Source organism: Limulus polyphemus, unplaced genomic scaffold (assembly GCF_000517525.1).
Source record: "Limulus polyphemus unplaced genomic scaffold, Limulus_polyphemus-2.1.2 Scaffold566, whole genome shotgun sequence".
In the NCBI taxonomy this organism is placed as follows: domain Eukaryota; kingdom Metazoa; phylum Arthropoda; class Merostomata; order Xiphosura; family Limulidae; genus Limulus; species Limulus polyphemus.
The window spans coordinates 492,936-514,413 of record NW_013666176.1 but is presented as its reverse complement, the minus strand read 5'-3'; the positions used below and the strand labels follow the sequence as shown (position 1 = coordinate 514,413).

General features: G+C 30.7%; 2 protein-coding genes across 2 annotated transcripts in view; both read right to left on the bottom strand.

The window, feature by feature from the left end:
* LOC106459138 (basic leucine zipper and W2 domain-containing protein 2-like) overlaps positions 1–18,468 on the bottom strand; it is a 37,057-nt gene extending 18,589 nt beyond the window's left edge. Inside the window, exons 1-9 of the mRNA XM_022385567.1 lie at positions 18,393–18,468; positions 11,053–11,147; positions 8,561–8,737; positions 6,570–6,679; positions 5,011–5,076; positions 3,705–3,840; positions 3,371–3,480; positions 2,536–2,622; positions 1,298–1,381 (exon numbers count right to left, since the gene is read on the bottom strand). Coding sequence (XP_022241275.1) covers positions 1,298–1,381; positions 2,536–2,622; positions 3,371–3,480; positions 3,705–3,840; positions 5,011–5,076; positions 6,570–6,679; positions 8,561–8,737; positions 11,053–11,113 — 831 coding nt within the window. The 5' untranslated portion in view covers positions 11,114–11,147; positions 18,393–18,468. The remainder of the gene's footprint in view (positions 1–1,297; positions 1,382–2,535; positions 2,623–3,370; positions 3,481–3,704; positions 3,841–5,010; positions 5,077–6,569; positions 6,680–8,560; positions 8,738–11,052; positions 11,148–18,392) is intronic.
* Positions 18,469–20,949: 2,481 nt separating this feature from the next.
* Positions 20,950–21,478, bottom strand: part of LOC106459137 (venom allergen 3-like) — a 31,963-nt gene continuing 31,434 nt past the window's right edge. The window contains exon 8 of the mRNA XM_013918724.2: positions 20,950–21,318. Within this exon, the coding sequence (XP_013774178.2) occupies positions 21,254–21,318 (65 nt within the window). The 3' untranslated portion in view covers positions 20,950–21,253. The remainder of the gene's footprint in view (positions 21,319–21,478) is intronic.

The window sequence follows — 21,478 nt, the reverse complement described above, 5'->3', positions numbered from 1 at the left end:
CGCTCCAGGTATTCCAGTTTTTATTCCCCGGCCAAAGGTCGGATACTTTTCTCACAGGCCTCGTATAAGCATAGTTCAAAAGGAAATCTAAAGACTTGCAGGATCCAGACATAATATTTTTAGTTACAACTACAACTGTGCTTTGAAAAAAAAAAGTGTTAACATTTATATACATAATAGATTAAAATGGGACACTTTGGCAGGTGTTCTAAAGTTAAAAACAAATGTAATAAAAATCTGAATACTTTATTAAATATGCATGTTATCATATTGTACAATGATATGACTTTTATCCTCAATGTAAAGACAGAACTAACTGTATTATATAACCATGGTTCCTCTCTCTCTGCATACAATTCTAAACATTAGCCTACATGATTAAAAACACATTAGAAGCTTTGTTTGTTTTTGTCTATTTAAGCACAAAGCTACACAATGGGCTATTTGTGCTGTACCCACCACAGGTAACAAAACCTGGTTTCTACATTTAGTTTGTTTTGACTTTCGTGTAAAGTTACTCAAAGGTTATGTCGGAGATAGCCACCCCTAACTTAACAGTCATAGACTAGAGGGAAGGCAGATAGTCAACACCACCTACTTCCAACTCTTGGACCACTCTTTTACCAGTAAATAGTGGGATTGACCATCTCATTATAACACCCACATGGCTGAAATGGCAAGCATGTTTGGTAACAGGGATTTGAACCTGAGACCCATAGATTATGAGTCAAGCACCCTAACCATCAAGCCATGCCAGGCTCAATCTGCAACTTTACCACCATGGCACTAGGGGGCATATTAGAAGCAAAAACTAATGAGTGTTGGAAGCAGGTGAATATCAAAAATAAAATCAAACATCTATTTAAATTGAAGAGAACTATGATGCAAGCAGGATAAGTGTACCTGTCTGTGACTCTAGACTGGTTCCAAACTAAATGTAACTCTATTTAAATCAAAGCTCAAATATGAAGTTCAATTCAATACTAAATGTTACAAGATATGTTTTACAAAACTGCGAGCAACTTAAATGATTTATTTAGCTGATCAAGAAAGTTAAGAATTAATGAACTCAAACTGATCATCAAACAGACTTACCGTAAATCAGAAAGTCTGAAATATCAAATGCTTAAATCATAAGCTTATTTACTTTATGAATTGTGATTATTTCGAATTCAAAAAAAGCAGAAGAAAATAAAACAAATCACATAACAATGTTGATACATCAGTCCTTCCAAAAAGTAAAAAAATCTAACAAGGATTAAGCAATTTCTATCATACCCACAATCCATGTACTAACCTCTTTCATTGGAGCATCATTTTTCAGAAGGGGGACAACTTGCTGTTGTAGATCTTTCTTTACAGAAGTGTCCTGATGAGCTTTCTGTAAAAGTATAATATTAAATGTTATTTACTCTTGTAGTCTTCTCTTACGAAGATATGCTTTCTTCACACTTTGGCTATATCAAATTATGTTATGTGTTATAGTAGATGAAAACAGTGTAGATGCTTCGAGTTCAACATACATCATAGAGTGGTCAAGTTTCCAAAAAATGGAAAACCGCAGGTGGACGAGTTTGAGAAGAGAGCTCCCTCTTTCAAGGTAGATTTGTTTTCCGTTTTAAGGTTAAAATGGGGCATTATAAGTGTGGTTAATAATCAACCAAATGGAACCCAAATGTCAAATTTGTACTGTAACTGTACTGTTAAGAACTTATAATTTATTTTGTATTCTGACATACCATAAAAGTATTACATTCGTATCTTTCACAACCAACTGTTGAGTAGTTTACAAGCTATTAATATGCACAAAACTTCCCAAAATCTGTTTAATTTCTAATTATTTTACACTAATAAACATTTTATTTTTTGCTTGAGTAGAAGAGCCACAGTCCCTTCTACAGAAGCTGACTCTAATAGGCTGCGTGAGCTCTCTTGGCTGACTTGTACAACAGATCTTTGAGCTTTCTCTTGGGCAAGCTGGCTGTCAAAGGGATTGCACATGGCATTTTAGTTTGACCTGATACTTTCTATACATGATAAACATGTTCATCAATAAGCATGCATGATTACAAAGTTGCTTTGGGTGGGGGTAGATAAAACACACCTTGAAATATGACACATTTTCACTTTTCTAAGAGACTTTTGGCTTTGAATTAAAATTCACATGTATTTAAACAGTTAAAGAGTCAATTATTACCTTTCACAAAGCAAGGTATGCAATTAGCATCTTATTAGGTCATTAGGAATTAAATAACAAAAAAAAGGAGGGAAGGAAAACATTATCGAGCATTTTCTTTAAACAATTTTTGCTTCCTTAATGGGTACTCTCAGCTAGTGTATGCTAAAAGGTTGATTATAAATGCTTTGCTAAATTTATGACATCACGTCTATTTCCATTCCAGCGATAAATGTATTTGTTCTTTAAAATAAAATTTAAAAACAAATTTCTTTTAATGACAAGGAAATAAAAATAATTTTGAAGGTACAATTAAAAAAATAAACTGTCTTTAAATTGTCTTATAAAGTTTCACTAACCAAATAATCAAGCAAGGAGCTCAAACCATGGTTTTCAAAAGTTTCATGGAAAATTTCTGGGGTTTGTCGAGTAGTTGGAAGAAATTCCTATTGAAAATAAAGGGAAAAAAAAATTATTTTGCAATCTTATAATTACATTGTTAACTTCGGCCAAATGGTCATAGAAAAGAAAAGCCTGACCCTATGAATTGACATCATGATACCAGCTGAAAAAACTAATTCTAGATGATGGCTTTCAACACATGGTACTTAAGACGACTGGTTTAAGAATACTGGTTTAGTTCTTATCTCCAAGAGATATGTATTATTTGACTTTTCATAATTATTCTGAAAACTAACCTTTATAACTTCACAAATTTTCATGTTTTATATCCATTCAATTCAAAAATATTTTCAGCTATTTTTTAATATGAATTAATTATGCACAAGTATTTTTTATAACTGCTAAGAATGTATAACATATTTTACAAATACTAAATTATTTTCTACTCTAGCAAGATGTCTACTATTTCATGAGAAAGTTTTAATGTTAGTAATTACCAAATATAGTTTTCAAATGTAACAATTAATAGGCCTGACTAAAGAATGCTCAAATTGACTTTAAATAAATTAAATATAATGAAGAAAGTTAACTACTCTAGATATTAAACCTAACATATTAATTAGAACCAATGGTTTATACACATATACTTGTTGAAAAAAAATTCTCTAATAACATACTGAATGTTTCCTACCATATTAAATAATTAAAAAACAACATGAAAATGCAATTTTTGAATTAAAAATCCAAATAACTCTCAAACCTTTAGGCAAGCTATGTGAAACTGTCACTTACCATCAATCTCGTTTCTAATCCGGCTTTACGAAGGGCTGTCCACAAGGTAGGGGCATCCTTCTCTAACAGCCAAGTCTTAAAGAAATCCAGTAAAAACTGGAGAGCAATACCTGTAAAATGACAAAAAAAACACATATGCATAAAAAGAATGTCTTATTTTATAAATTCAAAAAATTAAATTATTTTATTTGTTTTCGATGTCAGAGGAGTATTATAAATGAGACCTGAATAACAGTTAGATCCAACAAACAAAATAAAACAATCTGCCAATTTTACTTTAGGTAATACATTTAGTTACAAACCAATTTTCGCCTTTATTATTATTCTGACTTACCATCTTTAATCAGATGATCTTGCAGACAGCTAATTAACACCACACTGGGAACAAGGCCACTCCCAACCAAGATACAGGTAACTTTGGCGAGTTTAGTTCTCTCTTCAGGAGAAAAGGCTTTCAGGAAGACAAGAACCTAAAAAAAAAAAAGGCGTTTTTGAGGTGCTTGTTTAGGGATGTCCATGTAATGTATAATATACTCTTTATTTCAATTATAGTTAAAGTTAGTGCTTTCTACACTTCTCTGCTTTTAGTTCTGGATTGAACATTAATATGTTATAAGTAAAAAAAAACATGACAGCATCCTTTTGATACCACCTAGAAATAAAAGTTCGAGAAACCCAAATATTTTAACCAAACCACTCTACTCTAAGCTGTTAAGCAATCTCAGGTCAAATAACCTACTTGTTCTAAACTGTATATATATTCTTGTTTCGAACAAAATTACTTATACCTGAGGGATGACAAAACCTTGTTGAAACATAGATTTGTTCCAATGTTAAATATGTAATAAAGTCTTCTTCATTACCCATTAAAGCCATCTCCAAACTTTACTAAACCCATGTATCTTTACCTAGCACATTACCTGTGAAAATTCAAAAGAAACAACCATTTCTTTACACCCCACAGTTGGGAGGGACTAGGAAACCAACTGATCACTCACCTGGAAAACTAAATATAGAAATTTCAAAAATCTAAATACATATACTACAGTATTTTGATTTATTCCTTACATGTGTAAATGCCAATTTTCATGTAAAGGGGTGTCAGTGTAACTAATCCTAAAGAACTTCAAAAACCACCTTGATCTCTCAAAATGATAATTTCAAAAATCTGAATTGAAATTATTGTTTAAAACATCTTCATGTCAATAACAATTTTCAGGTAAAGCAGCAACCAAACCAGAGATCCCCAAAACCTCTTGACTTCTCCTCCCATGTTTGGAGCTCCCTCATAAATCTTTCAAGAAATATTTCTCCATTTATATTTTGGGGGGAAAATCAAGTACCTTCATGCAAAATTTAAAATCACTCTGTCACAAATAGTGGAAGGAGTTAAAAAAATCAACTAAAAAATCAATTAAAAATAGAAAAGCTAGAGTTGAGAATTGCAATATTTCGTAGATGTGTGAATTTTAGTTTGTTTTTCTTAAATCTTTAAGAAAAATACTATCTAAGTGTGAATTTTCTTAATACCATACAGCTGTGTGCATAACGTATATTGACTCAGTACCAATTACGTGAACTGCAGTGAGCAAATAGAAAATTAATACAAATTAAATTATTTTTCTATAACTTGGGCTTACCTTTTTGAATTCATCTTCTAATGTTTTTTCCAGATACTTGTATCTTCGGACCAACTTTGTAATCAGCTGCATTTATAAGAAAGAAAATTCAATGTTTTTTAATGCAAGCTCTTATAACTGACTCTAACTAGGACAGGTATTTTGTTTAAATGAGAAAAAAAACTTGCCATATTACATTAAGCTGAATGATAATGAAACTGTTGAAGTATTTCAACTGTTTTTCTACACGTAGTTCTGAAACTTAATTTTTCTATTTTTTTCTCAACATGAAACGAATACAGATTTATTTACATACTCAATGATAATGAAACTACTGAATTACTTCAGTCCTCTTTTTTCCAGGTATGTTTTGGCAACTTAATTTTTCTATTTTTTTCTCAACATGAAACTAATACAGATTTATTTACGCCAAAACATACCTGGAAAAAAGAGGACTGAAGTAATTCAGTAGTTTCATTATCATTGAGTATAACTTAATTTTTTTCCCTGTAAAGGAAACGGATGAATGAAGAAATATATTTACGAACTCAGCTTTCGATTGCTTCCCTTCTCTCTCTCACTAGACTACACTTCATGTTTAAACCAGCACCCAATTACAAAGAAAAGTTGTTTTTCTTCAATCATCCCAGTTTCTAATTAACATCGAAGAGCAACTTAAAAAGGGAACTCTTCAAAACACTATTTGTTTTTAATGAAACCAGCAGACATACCTGTCCTACAGACAGTAATCTGGCAGTATTATAGGAGGCATTAAAAGTGAACTTGACAGAAACGAGAAACCAACCAGATACTTAGCAATCAGCCATTTGCTGTTGGCCTATGATGACAAATGTTCTTATCAACATTAAGTCAGGGTGGGCTATTTATTGGAGATGTTCAGGTCAAAACTGTAGAAAGAGATAGAGAGCAGATCGAGAGACAAAATAGTGTGCATTACAGTAAGATTCTTTTTTGAAAATAAAGGAAAAGGCAACTCATTTGGGCTCATTTTAATAGTCTATTCACATTTTTTCTGTGTTTTTTGAAGGAAACATGATTTCAGTTTTGTAATGAGTTTATTTTTTCTGTTTAACTCCAACGAAATTTTCTGCAAACATGTCAATCATGACATTCACTACAGTTTGCTCTTCTTGAATAATGACTGTCCTTCTATTTTGAATAATAGAATTTAGTCCAAATAAAGTTAGCCTAATTGTTATTAAATACCTTAAGAAACTGGATATAAAAACATTTTTAACAATCAAGTATATTTCCAGGCCATTCACTGTAATCAGTTAAATAAACAGAGTATTAACATCTTAGAATGTTAAAGTCAAATTGTTTTAAAACACCAGAGTTTATTAATTCATCAAACATTTATATAAAAATTTTTATGTATAGTCTTTTACTCAATTTTTCACAATTCTTGTGCATTAAATTGCTGAAACTGTACGCTTCCTATTTATCTACATGAATTGGGTCAAACAGATTATTCATACAATATTTCATTTTAAAACAAACTGGATTATAAGCACAGATCTTATGTCAATATTCTAAAAAATAAAGAAGAGAAACTTTACCTGAGCATAGCCTTTAAGAGAGTCCAAGTCATCGTCGGCAGAAAATACGCACACCTCAGTACGCAAAAGCTTGTTTGTATCAAAATCAGTAACGATAGTGCCACCTGGGGCTAAAAAAACAAAACAGTTATTTACGTGATAAGCCAGACACAATAACTAATACTGTATGAGTAAATAAAGCAAAATATTAACTATAATAAAAACTGTTGTACTTTTTAGGAAAATAACTTACTTAATTTTATATTACTAGTAGTGTGTAAGAAATTAGGCATTTCTTTATAAATGTTTTATCCTTGAACATGAAATACTTTCTCAAATAGAAAATTACTGACTTCTAATTAAAGATCACTAACTTTTCTACAGCATAACAATAGATAGAATATGTTTCTAATTTAGTTGCTGCTGAAAAAATACCTTATAATATTTCATTTTGAAGTTTTATGTCACAGACAAATCATCTATTAAAATCTAATCTAAAAATACTGTTACATATAACTGCTACAAGATACTCACCAGTTAAAAAACTCATACTACTATTATGTTAATAGTTTTATAAGAAATGCTTTCATTCAAAGTGATTTGTAAAAACATTATATCAGTGTAACTTATGGTTCACAAGCAAAAGTATCCATCCCCAGTGAATGGGAAAAGTTTAAGTAATCTATCAATTTAAATTATTTAATGGACTTCACTGGTTTCACTCAGAGCCAACCGGGAAAATTAATTGTTGAGCATTTCAGTCATGCTTAGAACTGCTCAACAATAACATACGGTAAATCTACATTTTTATTCTTTAAGTTACATCACATTTTGAAATGTGAATGATAGTGTGATTAATTCCTAACAGTCTAGTGTAGAATATTCAGCCTGCGAAATAAAATTTGGCATCAATATTATTCATGCTTGTTCTCCCATCATTTTAAAAGTGAATGTTGAGCTTTGCCTGTGTGCTCAGGTTTTCAAACGAGACAGACATCACAGTTTTCAATATATATAAATTTAAAACACTATCACCACATACTGACATCTACTTGATACCAATTATGAAGATTTACAGGTTAGTGCATAAAACTATAAAAAGTGGCATGCTCCTTCCTTGGTGACTTACACCTGACAAAATTGTATAACTTTTTATATTTCACACAGTTAACTACTCTGATAAATAAAATAATATTCATAATGTTAATCAACATTTGGTATTTTTAACCTGAATATCATCATTTGTGTACATGGCCTAGGGTTCAGATATAACTATCTCTAATTTTCAACTAGTGTCCAAGAAAAGAGAGCCAGCCTGCAGCACTCACTGCCACAATAGCTGTGTCTGATAATGAATTAAAAAACATGACTGACTGTCACTCTTATAATGTGCCCACAGCTGAAAATGAAGAACTGTTCAGCAGCATACGTATACTAACCCTGAGCCTTCTTAACAGCAGCCTGATAAAGTAACTACCCCAAGTTTGATGACCAAAACTTACATAACGTTACCCACATACTGAAAAATTATCCCGGTAATTCAGAAAACATTTATTTACTTTATCTATTTATTTATTCATTACAGTTTCATCACAGCAAGATACTTATACAAATTCATTAATACGGTTCAGTTTAATTGTCATTGAAGCAAAAAAGTAATATGGCAATCACAATGAGTAGAGCTGTATGAATGGTTGGTTAATGTAATTGTATTTCACATTTTTCCACAAATTTGGCATCTCATTTCATAAGCATTGGATATAATAAACTGGTCACCAGCACCAGAAATTCATATTACAGCAAATATTAAGAAACTGTATTCTTTATTAGTTTCCCTAAATCAAATTGCTGATTAATTATTCTATTTAACTGTTTGCCAAATATTTTAGAGAAAGCACTTACTTCTGAAAGGAAATATACTAAGTCTGAGCAGGTGAGATGATTTTTGCACACATGCTTATTTTCTCCATTTAAATAAAAATACCCCACTCATCCTTCAAATATTTACTTACCTAGATGGCCACCAGCAAGAAGTATATCAAAAAGTACTTCTCCGTAACGTCTGTAATCAAGCTTGGATCCAGCAGTGTCCAGAAATTTGTACACAGCATCTAAGCTAGATCCAGCCTCATTAAGACCCTGCAGAATCAAGTCCCGAAATCCTGAAGGGTCGTATTTCTCTCTTTCATCTAGAAAATACGGGTTTAGATAGATGATAGACATTTACTTTTCAGATTGATTTATTCTGAGAATGATATGGTGTACAAGACTCTATTTATAAGTAACCTAAGACACACAAAGATCAGTTTTTAACACTTTCAGAACAGACATACCTTATAAGCATGCAATAGTGGCACCCTTAAGGTCTTACTTTCTTTACTAACCATTAAATGTTACATGATCAATGTTATTGTTTTTCTTTTATCTGGAAAACCTGCGACTCAACTCTTTTACTTCATACAAATGATAACATTGTTATTTTGGAGGAAAAGTTCAAAGAATATATGGTACTTTGAACAACAAAGGTTGGAATGATGTGATTCTTTTGTATTACAGCTGTTTAATGACTAGATCAATATGTCATCTTCTTTAAAGAACTGACCAACTTCATTGTTAACCCAAGAAGACAAATAAGGCATCTGTTGGATATACAAGACTGTTTAGTGTAGGCATTATTATTTAGTTTATTTGGTAATTTAATATTTAATGATTATTTATTTTTCATAACAAGAGAGTTAAAAGTAATTATTTTAAAGGTGATAATTGTGACAAAATTTCATAACATAACTCTGTACGAGTCGTACGTTATGTTTGCAATTACATTGTTGTCTAGGCTTTACTAATATTGTTATGTTACTCAAATTTTCAGTATATTTTTTTTGTTACTTAAGTGAGTATTGTTACCTTACAGCGCCACTCACACAGTTTAGAGAAAGTTTGAGGCCTTAGTTGGGCAACATATAAATATAGCTGACCAAGCAAGTGCAAGTAAAGTGAAGAAAGAAGACAAGTTCAGTCAGAAAATTAGTTAGCGGAAAAAAAAACATGAAATTAGCCAGTGTGCGAGTGATTAGCCATAACGGGTGATATCTGAAAGTGAGTTTCACAGTTTAATAGAGATAAGGAGAATAATTTGTCTTGACAAAGGGTGTTCTAAACTAATTGAACTTGTCTGTATGGACTTTGACAAAAAGGAGACATTTATTTAAGATTCAGGACACTTACGTGGGGAACGTAAGTGAATTATTCACTGATTTGTATTGTGAGAAAAGAAAAATAATTAACCTTGTCAATTGGATTCTAAAGTAATTGAAACTACCAGTGTGAACTTTTGACAAGAAAAGAGAATTTTTTTAGAATTTGAGATACAACTGTAAGATCCTATAGCGTAAAGAACTGTTGTTCAACATTGTTCAACTTTATCACCAACAAGTCACAGACACCTACTGTAGAAGAATCCTCAACTCACTCATTTACTAAAACCCTGACAGCATCATACGTTGATAGGTTATTATAATGATTCATACATCTCAAATAAACATAGCTCAAAATATTGCATAGCTGCAATCTCATCTACTAAGCAAATTGTAGAACTTAAAATGAGCAGTGGATAACTGGCAAAAAGCTATGGATCCTAGTGTTTTACCACTGATTATCAAGACATACTGGTATTTTTCTTTCTTTTTTTGCTAACTGACAATCCAGGCATAATTACAAAAATTTAGATTAGTTGTAAACAATGGTCAAAAGTATTTAAAAAGAAAAAGCTGACTGCAAGCACAACGTTTTAAGGAAAACCATACTTTGATATTGATTGAGAAGCCTTTTCCACTAGCTTATTACACATTCTTATATCTTTCAATGAGATGTTGTAAATGAAATATAAGTGTAACATCAAAACATCTTAATAACAGTAATGGTTCTTTTATTTAAACCACAATTTTATTACAGTGACTTTATTAGAAATATAATTGTTTTGATAATGAAACATAAAACATTAATACTTTATAGCTTAGATAATCTGTTATCATATCTAAAGTTTGTTTGTTTGTAATTAAGCACAAAGCTACACAATGGGCTGTGCTTTGACCACCACGGGTATCAAAACCCGGTTTCTAGCATTGTAAGTCTGCAGACATACTGCTGTGCCACTGGGGGGCCATATCTAAAGTAAACTAATGTTTTACTTATCTAGCAAAATGTATGAAAGTTTTTCTACTTTTGAACTTTTACATTTATTTGCAAATATTTTATTACTCATCAAATATAATAAAAAATACATACCAAAAGAATTCCCAATTACCAGCAATCTTTTCTAACCATCAAATATCACTCACTTTTTATTTAATTGATACATAATTTACAGTTAGCCAACCAAATATAATTTTTTTTATATCTTTAGGACAACATTTTTTAAAACCATTTCAGAAATATCATTCAACTCTTTCATATTTTTTATTACAAGACATATCTTAGTAACTTTTGAACATGTTCAATAACAAACCTCTTTTTCTGGTCTTGATGCGTTGACCTGATAGTGTCGGCTTTTCTGTTTTCTGACTCATACAAATGCAGCTAAAGAAACAAAAATTAATTCACCTGAAAATATAAAAATTCATGAATGATAGAGAAGCAAGATAAAAATAATTGAGGTTTCTCTGTAATTTAACTGGATACATAATATGCAAGGGCAAATTATGAAATAAAAAATAATCTACCAAAAAAAATTAAAAACACCAATGAGACAATACATTCTTATTGCAGAGAATTTTTTTAAACATGTAAACGTACCTTTTGAAGGAAAAAATTAAGGCTCGACTTGTATTATTTGACCTAAAACAGATGTGGTGTTTTAAATGTGTATATATTAAAATATTAAACATATTTACATAAATACAATTATAATGACAGATGTAAAAACAGTTTTACACTTTTTTTTTCTAATATAAATTTTTTTGTATACTCGGACAGTAACAACCACTATACTAACTTGCTATTTCATCAGCACTGAAACCCTAGTATCACAAATATAGCTTCTTTTATTGTTTAAAAGATAAATGAAACATGACCTATTACTCCAGAAAACAATTGTTTTTAGTGAAGCCAATGTTTCACCATTAAGACGTCACTGGGGCAAGCAAGACACTAATCAATTTAGGCTTAAACAGAAGATTTCAAAATAATTTGAGCCTGCATAATAAATTTGGACTTCGTGCAAGAATATAATTGTTGAAATTATATTGTAGTGCATTGTGAAATTGAAAGTACACGCAAGCAAAGAAAATCATACTATTTAAATCACACATAGGTTAGTATACTAATTAAATATGAACGGTAATTATTAAAAATTCCAAGGTGGCTTATTCTCTGAAATTAATAGGGCTTCTTTGCATTTTATATCTAAACAACTGCAGCAGTGGATAAGAATGTTTCCTGTTACAAAACAATCAATATCAGTTATCTGTACAATGATTGTAACACAATTTAAACATTCATATCTATCATGTTCAAAATTAATGACTATTTGAACATTCCTCAAAAAAAAAAAATTGTACAAGAGGTATGGGCAAAATGGAATTCAACATTCTAATGCTTTCAAAGGCTTTAGGAAAAAAATACCTCTATGCAACTGATGATAACATTATCAATCTCAATAATAATCAATGATTCATATTACAGTCATGTTTAAAATTGCTACAACTATTTAAAGAAATCATTAAAACATTAGCTTCACAGACACAATAAATTATTCCAACTGTGAGTACTCTTCACTGTCACTTATCTAAACAAGACAAACAAATTACTGGGAACAATGAAAGCATTTTTGAGAGAAAAGTCTGAAACACAATTTGCCAGAATCAAAATTTCACCTTGGCTACTTTGTTCAATCCTCACTCTGAAGTAGTACTTTCCACAGATAAAAGGACCAGACAGTGAAATGAGTTTGAGTGAGAAAACTCTGACACTGTGTGAGATATCAATCTAGCATTATTTGTTTCTTTCATATGTATGCATCTGTTGACCTTTCAATTTTCCTATCACTTCTAATCACTTGATACACATTAATAACTTAGTGCTTAACACTACATGTTAACTCTCTCACCACAGGCTCAGTCGAATTGACTGACCTCGTAACCTTTGTACTTCATACTATAACTTTTAATAATGTAAGTGATCTACACAAAATGTGGCAACTTTTAAAGAAGTATTTTTACAAAAGATCTGTCTGTGAATAAATATATATATATATAGTTTGTTTTTTATTATTAGTCTTAGTGCAAAGTGATTTCCACATTAAAATTAAAAATACTTTTCGTTATTTCAAAAATCTCCAATTTAATTTGCTTAGTCTCCGATACCTCCTGAATAAATTTCAAACTTTTTGATATTATTTTCTCTACCCTAACTCTATACATGGTTGGTTAATTTGACTGAACTCGTAACCATAAAAAAAACTTAAATAAATCTAAATTACCCTTTTTCTCTTTCTAGAATGACTTCAAATTGTATCATGAAACTATATTTGTTTATCCTAAATAGCTTTAAACTCGTAATGGTATACATCCATTTATACTTAAATTTTATTGTTTTATTGCCCTTTGACCTGTGTCTGACTACTATTCATGCCATTATAAGTTGTAAATCACTTGGCAAACATACAGTTCAAGTAACTCTAACAAATTACACTACACACAAGCTGTTCTCGGCATGAAAAATTTTTTCATTACATTATTTATTTTACTTAATCTAACCTTAACTAACACAAAATATTTCCAACTTGTACACTTTAGTTACTTTTATAATAACAAATAAAGGATACATATGAAAAACAAGAAATAAAGTACTTTTTTTTTGCAGTCAAAAATTGATGACACTTAACCCTACTTTTTTATACTAATGTTAGTAATGAACTAAATTTTTTATTTAATTAAATAATGCACTAGAGAACACAGAAAAATAACATTCAAAAAGCAGACAATGTCCCATGGCTATCACATTTTCTGGCTTTCTAACTATGCGGCAAGAGCCGTTACAAGTTCATCTAAGCTCATCAATGCGTTTTCCATGGGAATAAGGCTTGAACTTAAAGTGAAATTGACAATTCTCTATACAGTAAACAATGTAATATAATACATCATATGATAGATGAAAACCTTGGATTTCTATTGGTTATAAATAATACAGTATTAAAGGTGAGATAAACTATAGGCAACTTCTCAAAGATAGTAGGATGTGACAGTTGGGTGTGGCAAGAGGGGTCTGATTTTCTATTTAATGGCTCTGTAACCAAAGAAGATTGAAAGCTATAAAAATTATGCTTCTCCTGAGCAATGACAACATTATAATGAGAAACTTGTGTCAAATTTCATATTTCTTAGAGGGGTGGTAAATAAATTAAAGAGGGGAAATGTCAAAATTCTCACACTAGAAGAAATTCATGATTTATTTTTTAATATTGCCTTTGAAAATTAAGAATTTAAAATATATATATATACACTATTAAAATATGGGTTATTGGCTACATTTTTATGCTATACTTATTGGTATACCATTAATGAACTGTACTTTAATTCAATTTTAAATGCAACTTGCTAAAAACCTCATGACATGCACTGTAAAGAATGCCCATAACAAAAGGGTTAATAACAACTTAACTTGTATGTAGCATTTTCTCTTTCAAAGCCTAAACCATTAGTAAAAGTCAAACTGTGATGTAATGACTCAACAGTCATATGATAATGAAGCTTTATTGCTGACTTATTCTTTTTCAAGAGATATGTAAAATATTGTAAATGTGCAACATCCATGTCTTCAGTACTACCACAGGTCATACCATGGAAATTACATGTCTCACATAAATACAGCAACAACAGTGCTTCTGTTTTCAAGGGTAACACAAAAGCTAGTAAATGCTATTTAACAAATTCTATTTTTACAGCCCATTAATAAATGACATGACACCTGCTCTATTTGTATGTCACAGGAGAGATGTAGAAAAAATAAAAACAATACACTATCATTGAATTTAATAGAAATAATATTGTGACACTGTACCATATGTTTAATTTCATGACACCTATAAGCTATAAACAATGCTTTGATCAGTCTCTCAATCCCCTCCCCCTCAATAAACCCAGTGATCTAATATGCATGAACTATAATGTGGTATTGTATTGTTAATTATAAACATTTTGTAGAAATTATTTTATGAAATGCAATAATACTTTTTGTAATTTGAAATAGCAGATGCATTAACTGCCACTTTTAAAAACTTTAACCATGGCCTAGTTGTGTGATCTTGTCAAACTACTTTTTTTTCTGGGAACAGCCATATATGCAACACTTGATTACTTGCTGACACAATATTCAAACCTCATATAAATTACATCTGGTAGAAAGAAAATGCTAACAGCACTCATGGACTGTTTACAACCTCATCCATTTTTCAAACACAAAAGCACTGTAAAAAGTTGGCTATAGTAACACATTAAGTAATATCATGACTCATGTTCATCTCACAGATTGTAACATAATTGTTCTAATCTATATAATCTGTTGGTGAATAATGTTTATTACCCAGGAATTCACAAGTTTCTCTATTGTATTAACTCTTTCAGCACGAGCTCGGTCCCTGGGATTAACCTCGTAATCAATTTGTGCTTGTTATAGTTTTCATGCTATAACTTTTAAATCAGTAATTGAATGTTAATGAAATTTGGCAGATTATCAGTAAACGTTAAAATGCTTTCATATGCAAAATATCAAATCTTTTTATTAAGTCTTAAGGTTTATAAAGCAATGTTTTTCTCATGTCTTTTTTTTTTCTTTTCACATGTTGCCTATCTATCATGCAAAGTAATATTCATTTTAAAATTAAAAATACTTTTATGCATCAGAAAATTTTGAAATTTCACAAAATCTTTATAATGTCCAGATAGTTGTCAAATGTTTCTTAAGGACTTATAAATATTTTGAATGAAGTTTAATAATGCTTCATTAGTATTTAACCCTTCTCTAACTCCATATTGATTTTAAGAGAAAAAAATTGTGCTTGTTAAAAAAGTTAACCTGTTTCTCTAATATTTTAGAAAATACTGGTAATAAAGAAATGGTCTGTAATTTACATAATTATTCTTACCATCTTTTTTTGTGCATTGTAATTACTACAGCTTTTTTTAACTCCTGAAAAGTTCTCGTTGTATTAGGTACATTTTAAGTGTATACTAATGGTTTTATATAACTTATACATTTTCAATGAAATTCCATTATGCCCTGGGCTTTTACAATTTCTTACACTAATAGCTATAATTTCACTTCCTCACTACCTGCAGGAAATAAGAACATGGAACTTCTGTTTCCATATATATTAAATGTTTTACGTAGTTCATTACCAATTTAAATAAATTTTCTGCAATATTCATAAAATAGTTATTACATTTATTTGCTAGATTTCTAATTACTTCTGTCACTGTCTACACAATCAGGTATTACTATTTCCTTATTTTTCTTTATTAATTAGCTCATTAGCAGAATCCCATTGTCTTTTATAACTTCCTGCTTCTTAGTACCTTTAATAACTTTTATATTTTTCTGGAAAAATATGAATATGCCAACTATCTTGCTCCTAAATAGTTTCTAATATCCAGCAAAAATTTCTGAATAACCCTGATCAGCATAATACACTAACTTTTTAAATCACTTGTGTGGTGCCTATTGAAATTTACTTTGCCTACAAATTGTAACTGGAGACTACAATATAAAATTTGGCATTAAGAACAAACTTTGCACATATACAAGCAGTGGGCACTAGCTAATACAAATACTGAAGCTTCAGAATAACACTTTCACAGTCAACTTCTTGTCATATTTGATATTGATCTACATGAAAATTATTTAATTGCCCAGTAGATAAACCATTATCTCAACTTGTTTGCTTCAAAAGTAAATTACCTCAGGCAAACATTAATATCATGCCCTGCTGATGCCAAATATCCTTTATAACCTCCTTCAAAAACTACTACAAAAGTTATATTGAGTAGCTCCTATATTTACATTAAGCACCTATATAGAGACTAGACAAAAGATGGAATCTCAAAAGAAGTAGGCGTATTTCAACCCTTTTCTCAGTTAGAAAGTAGGTCATTTTGTTTTCTATCAAAGCAAGGTAACACAAGTTGGCTGTAGATCTTAGTTACTGAAAAGTTATGACTGAGAAAGCAATTTAGATTTTTTGATGTTTTGTGGATATGTAATTTAATATACCAAAACCTACCCCAAAGCCCAACCAAATGTTACCATGATAGTATAACCTCAAATTCCACATTGAATATGACTATCCTTTTTAATTTTAAAGTTTTGCCTTAACAGCCAGGGTTTACATACATGTGAAACACACAATGAGTGACTAACTTCAACTTTTAAATTAAACTTGAGTTGAAAACAAATGCCTATTAATACTAAAGTGGATGCAATAATTTGATGTTTAATAATAATATTATTGGTAAAGAAAATTTTAACTACGTCCAATTGATAGAAAATTAGTCATGTGTCATATTATTCCACCCAATACTTTAACAATGATATTAATAATTATATCTAACTTGAAGTGACAAACACAAAAGTTTTAATGGCTGATGATGCTTCATAGTCATACTCAGTCCATTTAATTTGTACTGAAGAATATATCTAAAATAATAGTACTAACATCAGTTTAAAAGTTACAATGTGGCATTAATAATGCTGTTAATGTTAACAGTAATACTACTTGAAATAAACCTTGCAAACTCAGTGTGTAATAGTACTGTAGAAGTTTTTCATTTGTTGTTTGGAGTACAATAATTTAGTATTTTGTCTATGGGAGATTTGTGTAATTGCAACTGTGATTTCACATTCACACACTTGTGTGTTCAGAACTATAATTTATAAATATAATTCTCTTGTACTCCCTAACAGTAATGCTATTATTATTAATATTACTTGTATGTACTGTTACTATTATATGCCAAAATTCAGGCTCTAGGTTTATTTTTATTTTAATCTATTTCTTTGGAGAAGACCACTAGGAGTCTAGGATGATACCCGAGATGATGGGATTGTCCAACGAGGAGAAATTAAAATCTCTAAACTTGTTTTCTCTGGAGAAGAGAAAGGTCAGAGGGGATTTTATTGAGGTGTTTATGATTATTAAGGGTATTGATAATATAGATGCATCAAAAAGTTTTGTGTTTAGCAGTGAATACACAGGGACAAGGGGTCATAAACTCAAATTTTGGCAGCATAGGAGTCATCTGCAGTTTAGACAGTATTACTTTTCAAACAGGGTGGTTAGCTTTTGGAATGAGCTGCCTTCAAGGGTGGTGGAGGTAGAAAATTTAACTGAGTTTAGGAAAAATTTGGATGAATACATAAATAGTGAGGGGTGGTTATAGTCTGGAGCTGGACTGGAAGGGACATCTTTGATGGGCTATTAAGCTCCTTTTTGTCACTTTAATATTTTATGAATTAAAATTTTGATTTTGCTCTGATCAAAATAAATGAAAGTAAAAATAATAAAGAAAAATCTAGAAAATTAATTTTATAAGATTTTTTGGCTAACGAAATCAAATGATAATCGTTCTTGCTATGTTAGGCCTAACAATAGCTTCGTGTTAGACTACTGCAGTTTGTAATTGTACGAATATTGGGTTAACAAAATAAAATAATTTGCAGCGTGTTCAGCTAAGCATTCTATCTTTCAATAAGCTAAAAAACTCTTACTACATTATATTTACTATGAATACAATTTTCTAGATCTTTCATTTAAACACAATAAGATAATTAAAGTTAAAATATATTCCAACTTACGCGTGACTTCTGACAAAAAATTGTTCGAAATTACTTCTCTCACCTAGTGGAAATGTTACAACTCAATTTAATTCTTCTACTGTGAAATATATATAATCTTGTCATATAATTCTGTGAAATTTCGTGAATGATACTAACAGTTTACGTATTTAAGTGATTTATTTTTAGTAATTTTATACTAAGAAAAGGAGTAAATATCGCATCAGTCTCATCAAATATCATGATTAAGTAATTACATTTAAGATACTTTTCTTAAGTTAAGACGACGATATTAAACGGAACGGATGTATTATATCGTTACGTTATAAATCTTTTTTCCTACATATTTTATAAATCCTCATCTCTTGTATTATTATAGCTTTATATAATTCAATTAAACAGAATACGCTACCTTTAAATAAAATAGCAATGTTACAGAAAATTATAACAAGTCGAGCGAATCACGAACGCGTTGTTTGACGCGAAGATGGCAATCTGAACATAACTAAGAATATTAAGAAATATGATATACAAAAATTTTTACATGACTCACTCTTTTATATTATAAATTTAATATTTCCAAAATTCTTAAATTTTTCCAGAGATCTATTTCGGAACAAAAATTTTGAAATTTGTCCAGAAATACATTTTGGAATATGTCAAACTTATGGATGGTGTGTGCTATATCAACCCTAGGTGTTTCTTTTTGTCTGAGCTGTTGAATTGTTTTGTAATTGGGGGAGTCAAGTTTTTTCATAACTCTTCTAAATAAAGACTTGGAAACAAAATATCAAAAAAATATTTAATTTGAGCTCTGCTTTCTGTATCAGGTTTTATTCATGAAAGCTATTTAATGTTTCACGGTATAGTTGTATTGTGTACAACATTACCTTGACTGACGCATGATTGTTCAGTGTACAAAAGATTGTGTAATTTGATGAAGTCTCATCTTGTTTGGAATTTATGCAGTGTCTAGTATTGTAGTTAACCAGTCACTCCATTTTCAGTTTATTCAAATAAAATTTATTTTCTTTCTATTATTTAAATACAGAGGTATATAATTTATTGTTTCATTCCAATACAGTTTATGTTGCTTTTAACTAGCTTTTAATCCCAACATAATAATCCTTCCAACTATCACAATCAACCAAGGTGTCGTTCTTTCGTTATCTTCAGTAAATAAAGTGGTTGTATTTTAATTCATTGTCAATTTCATTTCACTTACAAAATATTACTAAACTTGCTAGGTCATCAAACCCTCATTATTGCAAAGATCAGGTAACATTGTGCTCAATTTGTACTTAAGATGATACCAAGTGCATTCTACCCCTTAATTAATATGTAATTTTTCGAAAATTTTGTAAAATGTATAGTAGTCCAAACAAACACATTTAACTTCACTTTTTATCTCGCTTTGTCTACTGCCGTATCCACTAATTGGCAATTAACCGAATTTCTTGCAAAGAAGATATCGCGTGTCGTCCAATAGTAGAAAGCTGACCTTCCTATCAGTGAACTAAATAATGGCCTGGGGTTTCCCCCACCCTATAATCAAGAATGAGTGAACGAGGGTCATGTGCAGAATAGTGTTTAGTGTGCAAACATGGCTTAAGTTGTTATTGTATATTTTGTCTGATTCTTTTGTATTTAGGAGATTTTTTTGTAACTTAACTTTTTAGCAGATTAGAGTTCTTGGTAAGATTGAGTATTTCTTTATTTAAATCATTTTCCTGAGACTTAGATTTTGCTTCGCTTTTGTTTAAATAACTTTTGTGTCCTTTTTTTTCTTCTCTTAACGTAGGGCTTATTTTCATTTTGTAAGTTTATTTTATCTTATAGGAGAGGCACATCCTGAACAGGTGAGAAAGAGCTTACAAAAGTTTCACTTCCCTTCTCTCACATTCACTGCAGATCCACTTGCCTGTTTTGTTTCAATTTGTTTTATGTTAATAACTATGATTGTGTTTTACAACATAAATAAAGATCATCCTATTGCACCTTCCACGATTCGACTCTTTCTTCCTAACATACTCAGTTAGAAACCAAAGAGATAATAAAAAGACAAATTTTGTAACTTAGCATCATTTGACTCTCCCATTAGTGAGCCCTTACTGACTACTCTGAAGGAAATCCGCAATTTAGAAAATATCGCATAGTAGTAAGAAATGTGAAATTTTGTTACCATAACCAAAGGATATTGTTGTTGCAGATATTCTCTGAGATGGTGAACAGCTGGACTTGTGAATATTCCAGCAAAATAAACTAGCCTGAGCATACGTGGAAATGATTTTCCCTGCGATCTGGAAGGGGGGTGAGTTTGGAGCTAAGGCATAGCAGTATACAGGAAGGGAGGGGGGGGGCTAGGTCAGAAGGAAATCCTCACCTGGATCTCGGAATTTTCCTGATGCTATTACAGCTTAAATTACGAACATAGATTAGGTGTGTGTTTGTGTTGGTGTGTGCACATAATTTCATAGGAACCTGCCTTTTTTAAAAGAGCAAAAACAGAAAATAAATAGTACTACACGCATATATATATGTGTGTGTGTCTGTCTGTCTGTATATATATACGTGTGTGTTTGATTCCTTTTCATAGCTGCAGTGGTTGCACGTTACAATTGAAAAAGATTATCCAGTTACACCTTCAAATATGGAGACTGACGCCAGCATCACTTATACTTCCAATAATATAGAATATCCGAGATAATGCTGTGACTTAATGTTTATCAGTAAACAGTGAGCACGAAGTGGCATAGAACCGTCTGGTGTCAAAACTGTAATCTAGCGATACGTTTACTAGAAGCTAAAATAGGAGTACGATCAGATGTCGTTATGAGTAGCTGTGACAATGACAGAACAAACACGTAATGTTGTCTGGAGGATTAAGACCGATTTTTCGAGTGTTTTCTTGCCAGGGTCAGAGCAGTATAACTCTTTCCGTCAGTTTCTGTAAAATAGAAAAATATACTTTATTCAAATAAATATGTTATAACGTACATTGTCAGGTTACTAGAACAAGGCATTACGAAAGAAAAATATTTATGTTCAAGTTAATAGTTTCCAGCTTAACAAATCCGGTAACTTTTTTTTTGTGATGTATTTGTTTC